This window comes from Neolamprologus brichardi, chromosome 20 (assembly GCF_056152115.1).
Source record: "Neolamprologus brichardi isolate AB-2024 chromosome 20, ASM5615211v1, whole genome shotgun sequence".
Taxonomy (NCBI): Eukaryota; Metazoa; Chordata; class Actinopteri; order Cichliformes; family Cichlidae; genus Neolamprologus; species Neolamprologus brichardi.
The window spans coordinates 23,553,032-23,571,703 of NC_142123.1; the positions used below are offsets into that span (position 1 = coordinate 23,553,032).

At 38.8% G+C, this 18,672-nt stretch overlaps 1 protein-coding gene across 1 annotated transcript; it reads left to right on the forward strand.

Annotated features, from left to right (window-relative positions):
* The first annotated feature begins 436 nt into the window (after window positions 1–436).
* LOC118454615 (dysbindin-like) lies at window positions 437–14,036 on the forward strand. Its single transcript, XM_087833633.1, has 4 exons — window positions 437–895; window positions 10,157–10,306; window positions 10,537–10,686; window positions 12,088–14,036. The coding sequence occupies exons 1-4, from the start codon at window positions 853–855 to the stop codon at window positions 12,381–12,383; spliced, it is 639 nt and encodes a 212-aa protein (XP_087689759.1). The 5' UTR covers window positions 437–852; the 3' UTR covers window positions 12,384–14,036.
* The last annotated feature ends 4,636 nt before the right edge of the window (window positions 14,037–18,672 follow it).

Below are 18,672 nucleotides of genomic sequence, written 5' to 3' on the forward strand. Positions count from 1 at the left end.
TTAATGCCAGAAGGTGGTACTGTGGTTGAAAAAGCACTATTTTGTTTTCTTTACTGGAAGCAGAACACCCATCTGTCACAAGGTGAGATAACTCAGAAATCTATTGACTAATGTTGCCTTGATATTTTGACTTTTGTCAGCTTTTTCACCCTGTGAGAACATGATAGAGTCAGTCATGCAGTCATGGGGTTTTTTCTCATATGGTTTTCTTATTAGAGTTCACTTCCAAAACAAAACTGTGTTAATTTTGCAAATAATAAAAAAGTATGCTTATCAAGGATAACTGAAATTATAGGCTTTTATATTTGGTACACTCCTCAGTGTTATGTAAAAAGACTATACTCCTCCTAATCCAGATGTCCTGATGACCCCCCTCATAAGCAGTTGGTACAGGCCATAGTGCTCTAGCCCACTATCAACCCCTTCAAGCCACACACACACACACACACACGCCACCCTGCAACACAACTGAGCTTGTCTGACAGAATGAGCAAGACTGCGTGTGTGCGTGCGAGACACGGAGAGGCAGCCAAGATGAAAGTGTGAAGCAGTGAGAGGGAAAACCTAGAAAAAACAGCAAAGGCGATCAGAAAGGGAGGGGAGACGAAGAGTCAGCGAGCACAGCAGGAAAGGCAGAGCAGAAGAAAAGACAGAAAAGAGCAAAGGGAGATAATGTGAATGTTACATCTTTAATAACGCCCGTACCAAAGCCAGGAGATGTAATGGATAGATGACCATCCTCTACAAACACACCAGCATTCTGTCTTGGAGCCTTGACAGGAGGGGACAGGACAAATTCAACACCTTCAAAGGCTTCTAAGGGCTCTTCAACCAGTCCCACACCATCGAACCATGTCGTCTGCTGGGTCAACTAACCTCAAAAAACGCCAGGCATGTAAGTAAATGAGTTAACAGAAATGTAGTTAGAAAAACAAAGCAGTAAACAGACCTGCAGTGCATAACTTTATGACCCACACTGGAAATTACTCTGCAGAGTAATTTAGTAGCTTTAGTATTGTAGCTCTTTTTCAGTTTACGAGGGTAATTTAACAAATTGCTTTCAACAGCACATTTCAGAATATTCCAGGCAGTGAAAGTCTTAATATACAACTGCACTGAGATTTCTAATTTCCTCTTAGTGCAACAGCCTTACATGACTCACAACCCAACATCCAGAGCTTCAAAATATATTTGACATCTCCTTCATATGACATCTTTCATTTAGCATCATTAGGTTCTTTTATAAGACAGCAAAACAACATACACTCTACTTTGTTAATGTTTCTTCCACTAGACATAGTAGGTATGAGATGCATGTTCTGTTAACTTTATTTAAAGACTGTTACTGAAATCTGGTAATAAGTTATTACCCATGATTCATTTATCAGTTTATATGATCCTACTTTTCCTTTCTGCTAAATAAGCTGGACAGAAGTACAACATGAGTCATGCTGATGTTGTTTAATCACAGTGAGAGGATAAGAACTAGTCCGAGGTTCTTCTTATAGTAACAGGAAAGATCTGCTGACACTGATTTACTTTCTGGGGAATCACAGTCAGATTTATAATTGAACCAGTGTAATGTTAAAGTGTCCACAGAGTAATGTGCTATATTAATGTGCTCTTTAATAATGTCTTTGTCTGTGGGGTTGTGTATGGGCAGTACTGTACACAGGAAGATTAATAAAAATGTATGTCTGATAAAAGCACTGTGTAGACTGGCCTAAATATGGCATGGCTGGAGGTCATCTTTGTTTTCAGCTGTGAGTGAAGTGCTTTAATGGTTTTGGGAATGGGAACAGCCTGGGAACAGAAAATTTGATCAGACATATAGAGAGTGGGTGGTCAGAGGAGGTTTACATATAATCTCACTATAGGAGTTTGAGATGAGAGACAACTAATAAAGCATTAAGAAGCATTAAAAAGTGTTAAGTAGGCTTCAAGATAAATGGGTGGAGAAGATAAAAGAGTGATGCTACATATGTATTAAACTGTAGATTAATGTACTGTCAAGTATTCTTGAATCTAGGCTTCAGGCTGTGTCTCTTGTAGTATTGCATAGGCTAGTATAATGGTGGTGCTGGGTGTTATAGTAAGAGCATACTGTAAATGACCAGTCTTGATTTACTATCTGCCACATGGCTGTGTGTTTAATGGATATGTGAGTGTGGGCAGGAGTGAGGAACCACACCGGGGGAGGTGGCTGTTGTGGTGCAGTGACCTCACTCATAAATGATTTATGCTTGATGGACTACTGTTGCTACAAAGCCAGGAGAAAGGAGTGGTTGGCTCGGTAAATACTAGTAGTAATTTCTAAAAATCATGAAGCTGTATACTGCTGTTAGATGGGGGTCTCTGGGGGGGGAATTAGAAGATGTAGGAGAGGAAGGATAGGGTTTAAGATGGATGGGCTGTCACACGTTATTGGTCATGCAGTGTGACTGCTGTACCAGCTCTCTTACGCACATAAGCACCCAATCTCTATTCACTGAAAATGGTAAAATGATCATGGGATTTCTTTCCACTTGCCACAAGGGGATTACATGTTACACCATGTGACTCTCCAGTTCAATAGGAACATTTGTTTCCAGTGCCTAGTGCAGTGGCAGAGAACTCTTGATATACAGCTGCACCATTACAATAACACATATTCATATATTGAAAGATGAATGTTGTTATCACAGAAAAGACACTTATATCCAATAATAAAAGCCAAGCATTGCAGTTTATCAGAAGCAGAACAGCTGAAGGGGACACTGCATCATGCCCCGGTGATTAGAGGATCAAAAGGAAGAAAGGAAAATCATGTGCTTCAGCTTAATTGTCACCTCTGGCCCTGGAATTCATATATATCCTCAAGCTCAGAAACTCACACATCACCAATACCTTTTGTGTTCACTGGAGAACGGATCAACATCAATGCATGCACAGAAATTTTTTATAGAAAAAGAATGTGGAATGTAGATAAGAATAAGAAGAAGGAAAACGTTCAATATTAATGCAAACTCTATTATTTCTATGCAATGTCAGATAACAAAAGCATCAAACATGCATGGTGGCACTGCATCTTTGTATTTGTCAGAAAGAGGTGAAGCTGAGTTAAGCAGACCTAAAAAGCTCTTTATCCTCAAATCACTGACACTACAGTTACTTTAAACCAGGGATAATACACAGCAGATTCAGGTTGCAGAACCACAATCAGCTTTCTTTGAAAAACCTCCTTTGAAAAACTTTCTTTCATTCTCTTTTTCTGGCTGCACACATTAATATACACTGCAATCAAACCATTGAACTAAGTCCTCATGCAGTAGGAGTCCAGTGTAGGGTGTGCAGATGAGGATGGTACAAGTATTATGTAACAGTAAGATCTAAGTATATATGATGTGGGTTGAGATCAAGAAAGGATTTCTGGAGGGGTCAGGGTAGGGGATGGGAACACGTCATGTAAGAGATCACAAGCATCGTGGGATTCCATCCATCTATTCATCCACCCATTTTCTTCCACTTATCCGTGGCCGGGTCGCAGGGGAAGCAGCCTAAGCAGAAAAATCAAAACCTCCCTCTCCCTTGCCACCTCCTCCAGCTTGTCCAGGGGAACACCAAGGCATTTCAGGCCAGCTGAGAGACATGATCTCTCCAGCATATCCTTGAATGCCAGCAGTATTCCTGGAGACTACTTAAATAAATTACAAGAAAGCTTGCAAGGTAGTTTAGGCTGTGTTTTGTCTTATATACTGCATTTATATTGAAATGGTTTAATTTAATAGTTTGCACATACTTCAGTAAATTGCTATTTTCATTTTCCTAGCAAAATATAAAGAAGCATTGGTTGCACAGCACAAAAGCAAAAGTGCATTATGTAATGTGTTTTTCTGGTTTGATGTGAAATTCAAAAGATACCATATCTAGCTTATTAGCGTACCACCTACTTACCTCTAATTGGGAGTCAATTTCTAATTAATGGATCTAATACAGCACTAAGGATAACAGCACATTTACAGCTCCAGGATAATCATCTGCAGAATGAGTTCGAGATGGAAGGTGGTTCTTGCACACAGCAGTTATACATAAGTATTTCTTCTGGTTCAATCAGTGACTGTAACTATATCACTGTGTTTTAACACGCAGTAACACTTGCAATAAATATGATGAATCAATTTGGAACCCACATATTTGTAGCCTTGTATTTTTCCTTTCATTTACTCTCTTGATTTTATTTTCTTCTGTATTGTTAATAAGCTTCCTGTCCTGAGGCCTGCATTTCCCTAACAAAGTAAAACTCACACATCTGCTTTCTCTTTGCTGACCCACCTTTAGTAAGGGCTTTCTATGTGACCTGTATTTTGCTGCATACATTTATATAAGAGTGTGAACAGAAATGGATGTGTTCCACCATTTACGACTATTTTATCAGTCTTGAAAACTGTCTGGTGTTTATCTATAGGGCTCTCTTTCCAGCTTAACTCTGGTCTTTAATTTCATTTACACACAGTACTTGCAATGTCAGGTCAAAAGAGATTTTATCGCTTATTCAACCCCCAATTCCGAATAAAAACAGAAAATGATTTGAAAATCTCACAACCCCACTTTTGTCACAACAGTGACAAAAGTGAAAGTTTACTATTTCAAGGGGAAAAAAAGTAAATCACTTTGAATTTAATTGCAGCAACAAGTTTCACAGAATTTGTGACAGGGCCATGTTTACCACCATGCAGCATCTGCTACTTTATTGTACTGTCTTGCTAAAATATGCAAGGCCCTCCCTGAAAAAGACATTGTCTGGATGCGAGGACATGTTGCTCTAAAACGTGTACATGCCCTGATGTTGTTGTTCTAGATATGCAAGGTGGTAATTCCATTCTGCCCTATCATACCATCACAGACGATGGTATTATCAGTACAACATCTAATTTATATCTATAAAACCTGGATGATACATGATATAGTATGATGTCATTATGCTGACTAGAAAACACCAAACAACAGGTTAGGTCCTCTTCATTAGTTTAACATAGGAGTCCCTGGAAGTTACTGTATATTTGTGTAATGTATACATGTGTATACAATGTGTGTTTGTATCATCTGTCTGCATGTCTACAAGTCAGTCTACTCTTTAGTTTGTCTTTTGTTCACTGGTTTCTCAAGAAAAACATATCTTGATCTCAGTGACAACCTGTTTAAATAAGGGATTTAATAACAATAATAATCCCTGTCAAAAGCACAAGATTTCCCTCTAGAAGCTATGACCTCTGCCTGGTAGTAATGTAACCTTAGCCAATTTGCATGGATACCTCCTACACGTCTTCCACAGCAGTGTGGCAGGAACCCCAAAGGTTATCTGAATGAGTCAGTTTTTTACATATATGTTTCTCTCCCCCGTCAGGGCAGACAGATGGGGACATGCGGCTGAGACTGTGTGTGGGTTGGACATGTCCATTGGTCAACTCAACTTGAGTAATGCAATATGATTTTTATATTTTAAACAGACAAAGGGGAAGAAGGCAAGAGATAGTCACAGAGATACAGAGAGAGAAAGAGACTTCCATATGGCCAAGGGGCAAAACTAAACTTTATGTAAGCTGTTCAGTTTAATCATTGTCAAGTTTCATCATTATTAAGTAAGTAAGTAAGTAAGTAAGTAAGTACTTAATTTGTATCAAAATTTTCACTGTTGCCAAATGATTCCTCTAAAATGTTTATGGACACTGGCAGGTGGCAAGATGGTGGACGGGTGATTTTAGTAGCTTGCATGTTCATCATTATTTGGTCAAATATCATATTAAGTTTCATACTATTCCTCCTGCAATTCACTGTTGATTTGAACAACTTTGTTTTGGAGTGTAGTCTAATAAAGGCATGTCATCTAAAGCTTTAGCAACTCTATATGAAAAACAGATGTAATCACTGCACTAGAGCAGGGCGATATGACCAAAAATATTTATCACGATATACATTTGAAAATTTGCGATAACGATATAACTGATGATATAATTGACACTAGACAAATTACTTTACAACTCCACAACTTTATTAGTGCAAAAAACCCCCATCAAAGTATTTTCACTTGAACAAGCAGCTGTTTTTTATGTGCATATAGCTATATAAAAACTTTACCGTGCAAATGCAAATTCCTTGCTGACAGTTTAACCAAAAGGCATTTCCAGTGGAAATTGGCCGACATATCCTTTAGCATAACCATGTTTAATATCCACAAAACTTTAAAAGAGGTTATACACACACAATACGGTAATATTATGTTGAAACACGGTACGTATAACTCCGCGATGCTCAGCTTAGCAAAGTCGTACTAAAACATTTGACAGATTTTCGAGTGCCGTGTACCACATAAAATTGTTTCGAGGTCAGTAAACACATTCATACACAAGGCACACGGAATTATAAGGGGCACTGTCGATTTTCAGAAAAATCAAAGGATTGATTTTAAGTGTGCCGTATTTTCCAAAAAACACGGCAATAACGACGGCCCGCTAGCATGCTCTACCAAAAATAGTGCTTTGTTTTGTATCTGACGGACGAAAGCCAAACCAGTTCCACACCACTGAAGTTGCAGCATTTTTACAAACCAATTCTGGTTCATCCGTTTCATTTAACGATCCACTTTCGCTCTTCTCATTCTGCGTCGCCGCCATGCTTTTTCCGCCATGTGCGTATGAAAGCAAAGGCACTGCGCATGCGCGTTTTACCCATATTCTATTGCGATATTTCATTTTCTTATCGTTGCCCAGCATTATACCGGTATTACCGTGAACGGTATGATATGGCCCAGCCCTACACTGCACTATTCGCTGGAAGGCCTTCACTAGCTTTATGGTATCAACATATTGATTTTTTGGAGTTAGAAATGATCAGACTTAGAAGAGGGGTTGAAGTGCTAAATCATCAGCTAAGGCCCCAGTCACACAGACTTGATTTGACTGGTCAGCAACCCCTGAAACAACTAGTCGCAATGAAAAAATGTGTATTTACCATCTAGCTGGCCAATGGCTGCAGGCGGATGGTGGTAGTCGCTAGGTGAAAGTGCAATTGCTTTGGTTGTTTGCATGGAAGACGCAGGGTAACCTGCAAACACACACCAGCTGCCCTCCGAGTAGGAGTGATACTCCAAACAATGTGACACAAACCCAAAATGGAGATTCACTTTTACTTTGAAGTGAGACTCGCTTGGAGTCTGCAGCAGTGAGACCCAACTTCTGCTTTAAAAGTCAACATTTTTTCAAGCTTTACTGACATTCAGCCAGTAGTAGTGTTTGCAAAGAAGTTAGCATTTCTTCCATACTAAATGGGTGATCACAGCAATCTGATAGTGACCAAATTAATTACAAGAAAGTTGTTGGTGAAGCCCTTTTCTGTGATCCACTTCACCTAACAACTGGCATCAAAATCCAGCACCCCGTTTGTGCTTTGTTTAACATATATACATGTTAATTATATCTCTGACATTGGCCGTTTTAACATGAAAGTCATTCTTCAAGTGAGTCTCAAGTGTTTGTTTTTTTTAAACAGTTGAGTTTGTCAGATGATTTGAGTATATTTGTATTTTTAAACTAGTGTAGTACTGACATGTTCATTTATTACATCTATGGTCTGGCACTGGTATATGCTTAAAAACACAGTACACTTTTTTCCATTGACTGTCTTCCCACCAACTGCTTAAAGGGGCAGGCAAAGAGACAGAACTTCCTTCTCAGACCAATTGAATGACAGAATATTGGGTTATCACTCATGGATGACAGTGGACACAATCTTCCAGGGAAGAAAAAAGTACCCGGCAGACTAACAAGGTTTCTGGAGAGAGAAATAAATTAAGGAGGACCCAGGGTGACACAAATGGGCTGTTGTCTTTGTTTTCAGGCAGGAGAACATTAATGCTCAGTGTAGAAAAGTAAATACTTCTCTTCATGTGCTGACATCAAAAGCATGTTGAGTTCACTGGGTGACAGAATGCAAACTAAATAGCATAAATGCATAAGCACTCAGTCATGTGAACATGCTGACACTTTCAAATTTACACATACATGCATGTACACATATCCCCAAAACAATGATGACATGACTCAAAGTGTCAGCTAAGGGTGCCTGGGGGGAAAGAGGCCCTGTGTTTGCTGAGGAAGATGTAGCACAATTACACAATCACAGCCTGTCGACCCAGTAGAGGACAATGCACGTGGCAGAACCGAGGACAAATGCTCTCTTATTTTTCATAATAATAATTAAAAAATAGCTCCATTTCCCTAAAATCTTCAGCAGACTTTACTGAACCGATTCACCAACTATATGTGAGTCTGACTGTGAACACTAGAGGTCAGACCAGCATCATTATTTCTTTGCGTTAGGTAAAGTTACATAAGGGCTGAGTGAAACAAACATGGAAAGAGAGCAATAGTGAAAGAAGAAGAGGAAAGAATAAAGTATGGAAAAGGAAGAATAACAATTTCTCATTAGAGACTCTCCATTTCAGTGAGTTTCACTGTTAGTACAAAGTAGTGTAACGTTAAGAAGTGAATGGGGACTTAAAGTATGATACTGATTTCGTATAACTGCAAGAAAACATTGGTAAATTGACTGCTACTTATAGTGTTTTTCTACCTTCTCCTACAAGCCTCATACAGCACTTTCATTTTATGCCTTTAAACATTTTGTCTAATACTTAAACACACACACGCACAATGTATGTATGCGAAACAACTTTCAGTAGCTTGTCCAAGCTACTGAAAATCACATAGACTGGAGGTACAAGGGATTGAATCACCGCCCTTCCAAATTGCAAAGGATCCATTCTTTTTAGTTACTCATTAAACATATCAGACACAAAATCTTTGACTAGACTAACACAATTTTGAGTGCTGTCAGAGATACATTTTTGAGCTGTGTTTGTTGTCCTGCGTCCTTCCATATTTAATGAACATTTACAGAATTTTGTTATTACTCAGCTCTTGGCATGATAGCTAGGTGTGAACAACACCACAAATCCAATGACTTTCACACAGCCTTAAAAGACAATGTGAAAGTTACTAACAAAACAAAAAAAAAGCACAGCTGAATCAATCCACAGTCGTACAAATTGAATTGAAGAAGAAGAAAGTTATTTAAATGTTTTGAACTACCCTATGAACTGTATAGCTCTTAGGGTTAAGCAGGTAGAATCTGCCCCAGGCCATTTCCTGCATGTCTTCCCCCTACTCTCTGAGCTTTGTAAGTACTGGTAAACAGAGCTGAGTAGTTGACAGTGACATGCTGAGATACGTTGTAAACCGCATTACATAGAGTTGTGACAAATATGGGGAACAACCAACATAAAGTATCTCCGTAAGGATTCTAACAAGGTGTCTGCAATAGATGTCCAAGTGGGACAAGTGTTATGTTGTCAACAGATGTTGACAACATAACACTTGTTTCTCTTTGCGTGACAGTTGCGCTGTTATTATTTACCAGTAAAAGAAACGTATTATTATTTACCAGTCTGACCAGTAGGCTACACTCGCATTTCTGGAATTCATTTGGCACATGTCATCTGTTTCATGGTATGAGTTTGAATTCAAGAGAACATAAAAAATGAAAAGAAACTTTTGTTGTCCCTTTATTTCTTTATTGATTTTATGAGGCGAGCATTAGAAAAATTAATCCATGCAATAGATTTTCTTGGTTAGTTTTTAATCCTGTGCTGCAGCTCATATGAGGTATATAACACACCTCAACTACCAAGGAATGCGTGGCTACACGTTTCTAAAGATGCAGACAATGAAACGGAATGTGAGGTTACGTGATCCTTTAACCTTTCTCCTGTTCGCCAACTTTCATGAAAAAGTTGTTTAAACCTAACTCTATCTAAAGGCCAAACAGAATGAATCAAAATATAAGGTTATAAGCACGTTTTTAGGTTGATTTATGAAACTACTCCACTACTACTGGGCGAGGAAGTTGTTATGTTTATCTGACTAACAGATTATGTTGCACTCAGAAGAGCTGCCCTTCTAGAGCCTTTATGTATCAAGAAAAGAAACCCACATATGTTGTACCCTAGAAAAGAGACACCTTCTGTTCCTAGTTATTAGTATAACACAGTGCGACATTGAAAGGAATGTAAAGCCAGTGCTTTAATGTGCTTTCTTGTCTTTTTCTCTCTTTTCTTGATCAGCTGAGACAGACAAGACTCAGAAGCTGTTAAACAATGACTCTGCTCAACACCTAAAACTAAGAGAGAGATGGCGCTTTTTTGAAGAAGTCTACCAGCATGACATGGATAATGACTTACCTACTGCCCAACTGCAGATTGACCACAAGAAACGTGAGTGATAATCTATCTAATCCCTATCTAATATATCTCTCTCTCTCTCTCTCTCTCTCTCTCTCTCTCTCTCTCTCTCTCTCTATATATATATATATATATATATATATATATATATATATATATATATATATATATATATATATATATATATATATATATATATATATATATATATAGATGGATAGATATGAGCATGATAATGTGTGAGTTATATCCTGTTCATGCAGCCCCCATGGGTAGTATCTCTTCGATGGAGGTGAATGTGGACACCCTTGAGCAGATGGACCTGATGGATGTATCGGATCATGAAGCCCTTGATGTGTTCCTCAACTCAGGCTCAGAAGCAGATGAGGGAACTCTGGCGTCTCCACTTCCAGGTGCACCGTTTGCCTCTCGGGCACAATTAATCTGCTGCCACTATACCAGGGGTCGGCAACATGCGGGTCCGGAGCCCCGGAGCGGCTCTTTAGTTCTTATAGTGCGGCTCCGCGTGGTTTGGGAAAATAAATTAGTAATAAACAAGTATTTAGCTGAAGTGTATTTTATTTATGCTAATTCTTTTTTTTTTTAACTTGTAGTTCTAAATTGGAAGATTGTTGTGATATTGAAATATAAAAATAAAATTATATCCTATTATTTTTTCATCGCTCAAAATAAGCGTCACACTCGCGGAAGCCGGTGTACCCGCCGAAACGCCGTGCATTTATCGAGACTCACACTTCACACACGGTTGCTGTACGCATACAGCCGGCTGTAGCTTTTCAGCTCACAGCCCGACATACACCAACAACAGCATAGATAGCACAGACGTTAAGGTGACGAGGCGTGATTGCGGGTGCCGCTCAGGTGCGTCCGCCTCCCCTGCAGCGGCACTGCAGACCACGCCCCGCCACACACATTAACCAGGTAAAATACATATTTAGGAAGAATTTTGCAAATATCTATTTTTCTTTTTTCAGCAGCATAGTGCTTTTTTTAAAATTATTTTTTAAAAGTCAGGTCAAGGCTCCAAAAGCCCAAAGGCGATATAAGGGTGGTGGCTCACAACAGTTTTTGTTTGCTACATGGATCATTTTAGCTCAGCTGGGTGTCTTTCCTTTTGTTATATTTCTTTAAGAGTTCAAAATGTGTTAATTAGATAAATAAAATGTAATTTTCTCTGTAGCACTTCACGGATTTCATAAGCAACACACCTTAGTTGTTCACACAAAGCATAAAGGTAAAAAACAAAATATATAGTGTTATCTTCATTTTAGATGTCAAAAAGTATTTGCGGCTCCCAGTGTTTTCTTTTGCATGGGAACCGGGTCCAAATGGCTCTTTGGGTCCTAAAGGTTGCAGACCCCTGCACTATACTATTCAAAAGCTATTCTTGTACATAGATTTCCCATGCAGACATTTTTAAGCACACCACTTACTCTGGCCCTTTCAAGATCTGTGTACATTTGGTGATGAATTTTTTTTTTTTCAGTTTTCAAAATAGGACATTTTGTTACAAAAATGTTTTTGTTTTGTTTTTATATTTTGTCAAACAATGACACAGTGCTGTGCTGAAATACTGTCTTGATTCATATATTCTAATATTTAGGTGTACTGACATTTTTGGTTCTCTGGACAAAACTCACTTGAATAACAATAACACTGCAGGGCAGTTTGGGTCAAAAGTTAAAGGCTTTATATGACATTAAGGGGCATTTTTGGGTGAACCTGATCAAACCCTGTTCAGACTTTAAACATGGTGACAAGTACCAACATATTCTAACAGACTTTAATTGCAGAGGGTGAGGAAGACGATGAAGACGATGAAGATGCCGAGGTTGTCTACAGGGAGTGTGCATCTCTGAAACGACAAAATGAGCCGTTCCGTAGCTCGCAGTCTCGCATTTCGTCTACATCGTCTGCTTCCAGTGATAGCAGCGCGAGTGGCGTGGACACACCTGTGATCCAGTCGGATGATGAAGAAGTCCATGCAGACACTCTGCTGCTGACCTCTGCGCCCCAAACTAGGGATGAAGAATCAGACGATGAAGAAGCTGAGGAAAGATACCATCTGACTAATCATGATAAAGCCTAAATTTGAATCACTTAGGAGCAAAAATCGCTCTCTGTGTCTCTTTCTCTTTTTATGTAATAGAATTTCCTCCACATGGATGCAAACCCCAGCATGGCTGGCCCAGTGGCAAAGTTCAATGTTTCTTGAAAGTGTACTTATCCAGAACTTTCCTTTGGAATTTAGTGTACACCCAAATAACTGTGGGATACTTAATTAATTAATTACTAACTGAAATTTTTAGAGGCTGTGTCACTAATAGCACTTGTATGCAAATTTCCATATGGGACATTCCATGCTCATGCAGTAACTTGTTTTGGTTAAGAGGAAATGGCTTAAAGTTGAAGCTATACACCTCTTACTGCCGGAGGGAATTTTCCCTCCTCCCCATTCTTGAAACTACAGGTTCCAAGCAGCCGTGTGAGGAACAAAACTGAACTGAAATGGCATTTGCTGAGCAAACAAATCTTTATATATGGCTTGCATACATGAAAAAGGAAATTCAAGAGACCTGTAGTAATAATATAAAGCTTCCTTACGTTTCACACTGAAACGTAAAAATTCTGGGCACCTTGGATCATCTTTTTCCTCTTAATTGGCAATTATAGTGCAACAGATACTATTCCCATCATGCAAGTTATCAGACTTCTCTATGAACACCTTCCTTAAGGTGTGACTCATTTCAAAGGGCCGTGACTATCAAACCAAGATCTCATGACCTAATTAACTTGTGCTGGAAAGACTTTTAATGCAAATCAAAAGCTGCATAATACAGCCCAATTCTTAACTTTACACTTCCAGAAGGGTGCATTTATGTTTAACTTTATGTCTGCTATGTATATGTGTACACATTTAAGCAAGGCTAAAACAACACGTCACTGTCTTCAGTTCTTCCTCTCAAGAAAGAGAAAGTAATTCTGAGAGTCTAAGCCTTTATCCAGCACAGAAAGATAAAAGTTAAAGTTAAAACAAGTAAGTAAAAACAGTTTTTCTAAGTGAAGCTCCACTTTTAACCTTGAGACCTCAGTGATCGATATAAAAGAAGAAAAGTTAGAATGAGCCGTTTAGTCCATTATCTGTGACTTCTTTGTCCTAAGTGTGAGAATGCCTTTGTGCAAGCGTCCGATCTGCCAGAATCTGGCTCGAAGGGTGATGTGCCTATACAGAGTTCAAAGTGGAAAATACACAATAAAAGTCAGGGCACTCTTCTCGTTGTGATGAAAAGATAAAAAGAAGAATATTAGAAATGAGTCACCAAAACAAGTCACAGTGAATACCCTCCTCCTTCCGCCAAAACCTATTTCTTTAAGATTTTATAAATTATTGCTTTATGCATGTGGAAACTACAGAATCATGAATGGAAATATTGTATTTACAAATGCATGGTGTTTTGTTCTTGTGACTTCATATGTTTTCAGTACTACTAGTGTTGCATTACTGAACTATGCAGGTGGCACCTGTTCTCCATTTGACATGTTTTTTGGACATTGCATATTTATAGCTAGAAGGAGTGGCAGTGACTCAGGTGAAAGCAGTTTGTGTGTGAATGCTCAGTGTTTAATGTGTGTCTACGCAGATGCCAAACGTTTCGTGCATTCCCCAGCTCGGCCCTGTGACTACTTCCAAATCAACCTTTATATAGTGTTCCTATGATGTGTGCATCTTATTGCAAAATAAAAATAATAGTTGGAACAGTTGGAAGTATTTTCATTTGCTTCAGATTTTGCAGATTTTGCTTCATTGTTGTTTCTGATGTTCCAGCATTGCATAATAAAACGCCTGCAAGAGAAGTAACCTCACTACATGTAAAAAATGTTCATGGCAACTCACAAAGATATATAGTTCCATAATATACTGGCTGCTTTAGTGCCCAGCAGCTAGCTTTCTAGTTCAACCAGTTTGACAAATTTGTTTTGGATTGCCTTTCCTAGAAGCAACTGCTATCTGTGGCTTCTTTGTTTTGCCCATCATCATGACAAGCAGCGTTTTTGCTTAACTGCTTAAAAGCAACACACTATAACACAGGGCTTCCCAAACTTTTTTCGTTGGGCCCCCCTTTGTTTTACAGAAAAATGTTCGCCCCCCCCCCCCCCCCCCTCGCGCGCGCGCACACACACACACACACGCACGCACTAACACATCCTCCAACCACACACACACATATTTTGCTCAATTGCGGTTTATTTCACACCTCAAACATTTAGTAAACAATTAAGCAAATACAAGTAATCTGCAATAAATTACAGGTAGTAAGAAAATAAACTACTAACTCTTTTACACTACGTCCACACTTTTGAAAACGCAGCTGTTTCGTCCATACGTAAACGGCGTTTGGAATCACCGAAAACTGAGATTTTTTAAAACTCATTTTTTGCGTTTACGTGTGGACGAGGAATACAGAGTTCGTCAGGCAACGTCAAAGGTATGTGCCTTTTTTTCACGTCACGCTGTGCGCACGTTATTGCTTACATGAGAGGAATTGCAGAATGGCAGATAGTCAGATTAACAGTATTTTGTCTCTATCTTCAGGTTTTACATGCTTGCATATAAACACGCAGTTACTGTCCTTCCATTTACAAAGGCGTCACAGTGTGATTATTTTACATGTAGTTGTTTTTTTTCCTGTGTAATAATATTCAACATTGCTATCAATACTTTTTTTTTTTTTTTAAAAATGCCTCTCTGTGCAAAATGGGTTTAAAAACATAAACAGCTGTGGGATACTGTTTGTCCGTGATTTGAACCGGGGAACAAATCGTGGCAGGATCAGCCTGATATTATTTGTATCCCACTGTAACTTTACTGTATAAAGAGCAAACATCTCCAAAATGTCAGGAGTAGTTAGTCATTACAACAAGTGTTTGTGAACTAAAAATCAAGAATGTGGGATCCTGTTTGTCCGTGATTTGAAGAGCCCAGCGCTTGCTCCCGACGCAGGGAAAACCAATTTTGCAGGGGAGACCTACCTCGGCACTTGTGCAGGTGAAGCCAAAGGAAGATATGCTTCACCATATTTTCTAGTCTTTGGCTTAGAATAAAGTTGGTTTGGAAGCATAGTCAGCGATGCTTCATCTCCTGCTTTGCGTTTGTGTGGGCGCCCCGTGCTAGCAGTGTTCAAGCGTTGTTTTGTTTTTTCCCTTTTCATCCTGCGCCCCCCCCCCCCCCCCGCCAGGGGGCGGGCCCCACACTTTGGGAAGGTCTGCTATAACATGTAGCTGTAAACCACATGGCTTGGGGGAATCACAGTCAATCCTTCACTATTAACCACATTCTGACTACTTTTGTCAACTCCATCCATTGCTCATGTTTTCTGTGTAATGCCCTGTGGGTTTTAAGTAGACTAACAACAGCACTGCTGTGGCGGGCCTTCAATGCACCACCAACCTAAATTACGTATTTTAATTTATAAGAATAAAACACCCTCTACCCACTAGTGATGTGTCGGTCGCGAACAAAATGGCTTTTAGAGCCGGGTCTTTGACGTGAACGATGCGAGTCGGGCTCCTTATCACGAGCCGTGGGTTTTGTTTTCCTTCTCTCACCCTCTCTCTCGCTCTTTTTTCCGCTTCACTCCGCATGCGAGCCTTGTGCTTTGCGCTGGGAAGAGGGGGGAGGGGCAGTAGTTACACTCGCAGTAGCACAGGAAAGAGACCCAGGGATGACATCGTCACATTAGAAAGGTATAGTAATCATCCACATCCAATAAAGGATTCAGAAAGTTTATTCGTGCAGGCCCATATGACAGAGAATGTGCATCTTCTTTTTGTTTTTATATTTTAATTTATATTTAATTGTGTTGTGGTTTGCAGTGTTTTGTGTTGTTTCATTTTAAATTTGTTTAAAAGGAAAAAGCTGAAAATTTAAATAGTTAAAAGTTGAACTGTGACTAGTTGGTTTTGTATTATATTATTTATCACATTTTATGTGGAGTGAATAAATAAAAGTATATTTACAGTGGCCCCTAGAGACAAAACACGTAAAAACTCCAAAACAGGTACAAAACACAACAGAAGTGCTCCAGGATGCTAGGGGCAGTGTTGAGCTTTTGTTACCTAGTGGCTACACAAGCCAGCAAGTACCAACGACCGGATTTGGTGTGTGGTAGTAACAGGTAAATGAACTTTTTTTTTTTATTATTTGAATATATATGAGTGCTTGTGTATAAATACACAAACAATACACATATGCTTTCAATTGTGTAATTTAAGTGATCTAGGTAGCTCTGTTTTGGAAGTTCAGTTAACGCTAGGAATGTGTTTTGGAGTTTGTACGTGTTTTGTCTCTAGGGGCCACCACATATATTTATATATAAACATATATAAATAAAAACACTTTTTTTTTACATTAGTAATTCTTTTTGCGCATAATTTTATATTATTGTTAATAATAAATTAATTAAAGCAACAAAACAACCTGAAGAGCCGAAAGAGCCGGCTCTTTTTAGTGAGCCGAGCCGAAAGAGCCGGTTCTCTAAAAGGAGCCGGAAATCCCACCACTACTACCCACTACATTGCTAGTCAGGTTCTGACTTCCAATATTGGCTATAATAATATAATATAATAAGCTCATTCCAGCCCATTTCAACCAGCTTTTACCGACGTCACACACTTTTAGGGAAAATTCTTAACTCCTGCCCAGAGTTTAAGGAGCCACACTTTCAAAGCAGGGCAAATTGCTGCTAGTTTGATCTTTCACAAATGGGAGTGGAGAGTTCTGTGGGTGACCCAGTAACAAAGACAGCCAAAAATGAATAGACCAAATTTGGCGAGAGCAACATGCTAACAAAATGAATGCATAAAAACACGCCAAAAGAAATACAGACAAATCATATATATAAGAAGATGCTGAAGGTAAATCAATGTTTTTGATACAAGGATAACTATTCTTTTTTAAAAGCTGCTGGGGACTGCTGTCCTCTGTGTAAATCATCTGGATCTTCTCCTGATAAACTAAGAGAGGAGCTGCGTTATTACAAACTATTCCACGGTATAAACCTTAAATTGTCCGTAATAGCTGACTTTTATGTTGTCTTGTAGAAAATATAACATTTACCATTAATTCTCAGCCTATCCATATGTTAATGAAGATATCTACTACTATCTACTGTGCCATGTGCATGTTTTTTCTACAGGCTGTGTGAGACTATGTGAAGCTGAGGGGATTCCCCTCCTTTCTCTTACACCGTTCAGTTCAGGTAGGTTCTGGTCTGCTTCATCGGGACACTACTTACTGAAGAGCGGGGATATGCTAAGCTTGGCTCTGGATATATAGGGTGAAGACTCAGTGAAGAGTTACAGGGCAGAGCCAAATTATTGGCACTGCAGTCATAGCTTCCATCCATCTTTGCCAGTTACGCACTTGTTCAGATAACATCTCCTCCTCCCATTCCAAATAAATAAACACTTACTTATCATCTATCAAAACCACATCAGGTACAAAGTAAGACATGCTTCTTTGTGGCAACATGTCCACTGCAAACCTTAGTAAACCCCTTTTTGTGTGTGCTTCATTTACAAATCCTCCTTCTGAAAACCAGCTGTAATTATACCAGTTTCCACACCTTTCATTCACTAAACTGACACTGACTAACACTTAAAATGGTTTTGTGTGTTTATATTTGTTATTTGTGCATTGTCTTGTGTAACTATTTTCTAACTGACAAGGTCAGGCCAGGTTCTTTCATACAGTATCAACCTACTGTAGAGGCAGGTATGGCAGTAATAAGTACAAGTACTGAACCTAATATGCAGGTTTGAACTTGTGTGCACTTTGCTCCATTTTCAAACACAATATTGTAACTGGCACTTTACAATAGGCAATACTCACGTCAGTTTTTTAAGTCGCTTCTTGCCCCCTGGCAGCTGGGATAGGTTCCAGCCCACCAGCAACCCTGTATATAAGCAGAAGAAAATAGATGCATGTATGTTTTAAATTAGGTTATGATCTAAGATTTCTTTTTTCTTTTTTTTTTTGTAATGGTTTAACCACCAGCTTATGGTTTATGCTCAAGCACTATAATGAAATAATATTTTTAATACTTAAATATTATTGCTGTTTTTATAATGACTTTTCAAATTGACGTTTTTTTGTACAAAAAAACAAACAAAAGAATAGTAAAACTAGAATCCAAATGCCAAATTAGTTATTTACTAAAATTGAAAGACAAAAACTAGTTTTCGAGGTTTACTCTTGATTAAGTTCCGGCTTCTCCAGTCAAGTTGGCTGGCTCAAATGCCGGTATAAATAAAACGATTTAAACAAGTTTTGACTTCTAAACATTTGATCTGTTAAATTCCTGATTTGTTATACAGTA

Bases quoted from the DNA above. Each gene is read 5' to 3' on its own strand.
- LOC118454615 (XM_087833633.1), top strand. From the start codon at position 853: ATGTCGTCTGCTGGGTCAACTAACCTCAAAAAACGCCAGGCAT. The intron at 10,307-10,536 runs GTGAGTGATAAT...CTGTTCATGCAG, and splicing joins GCAGATTGACCACAAGAAAC to CCCCCATGGGTAGTATCTCT. The intron at 10,687-12,087 runs GTGCACCGTTTG...CTTTAATTGCAG, and splicing joins TCTGGCGTCTCCACTTCCAG to AGGGTGAGGAAGACGATGAA.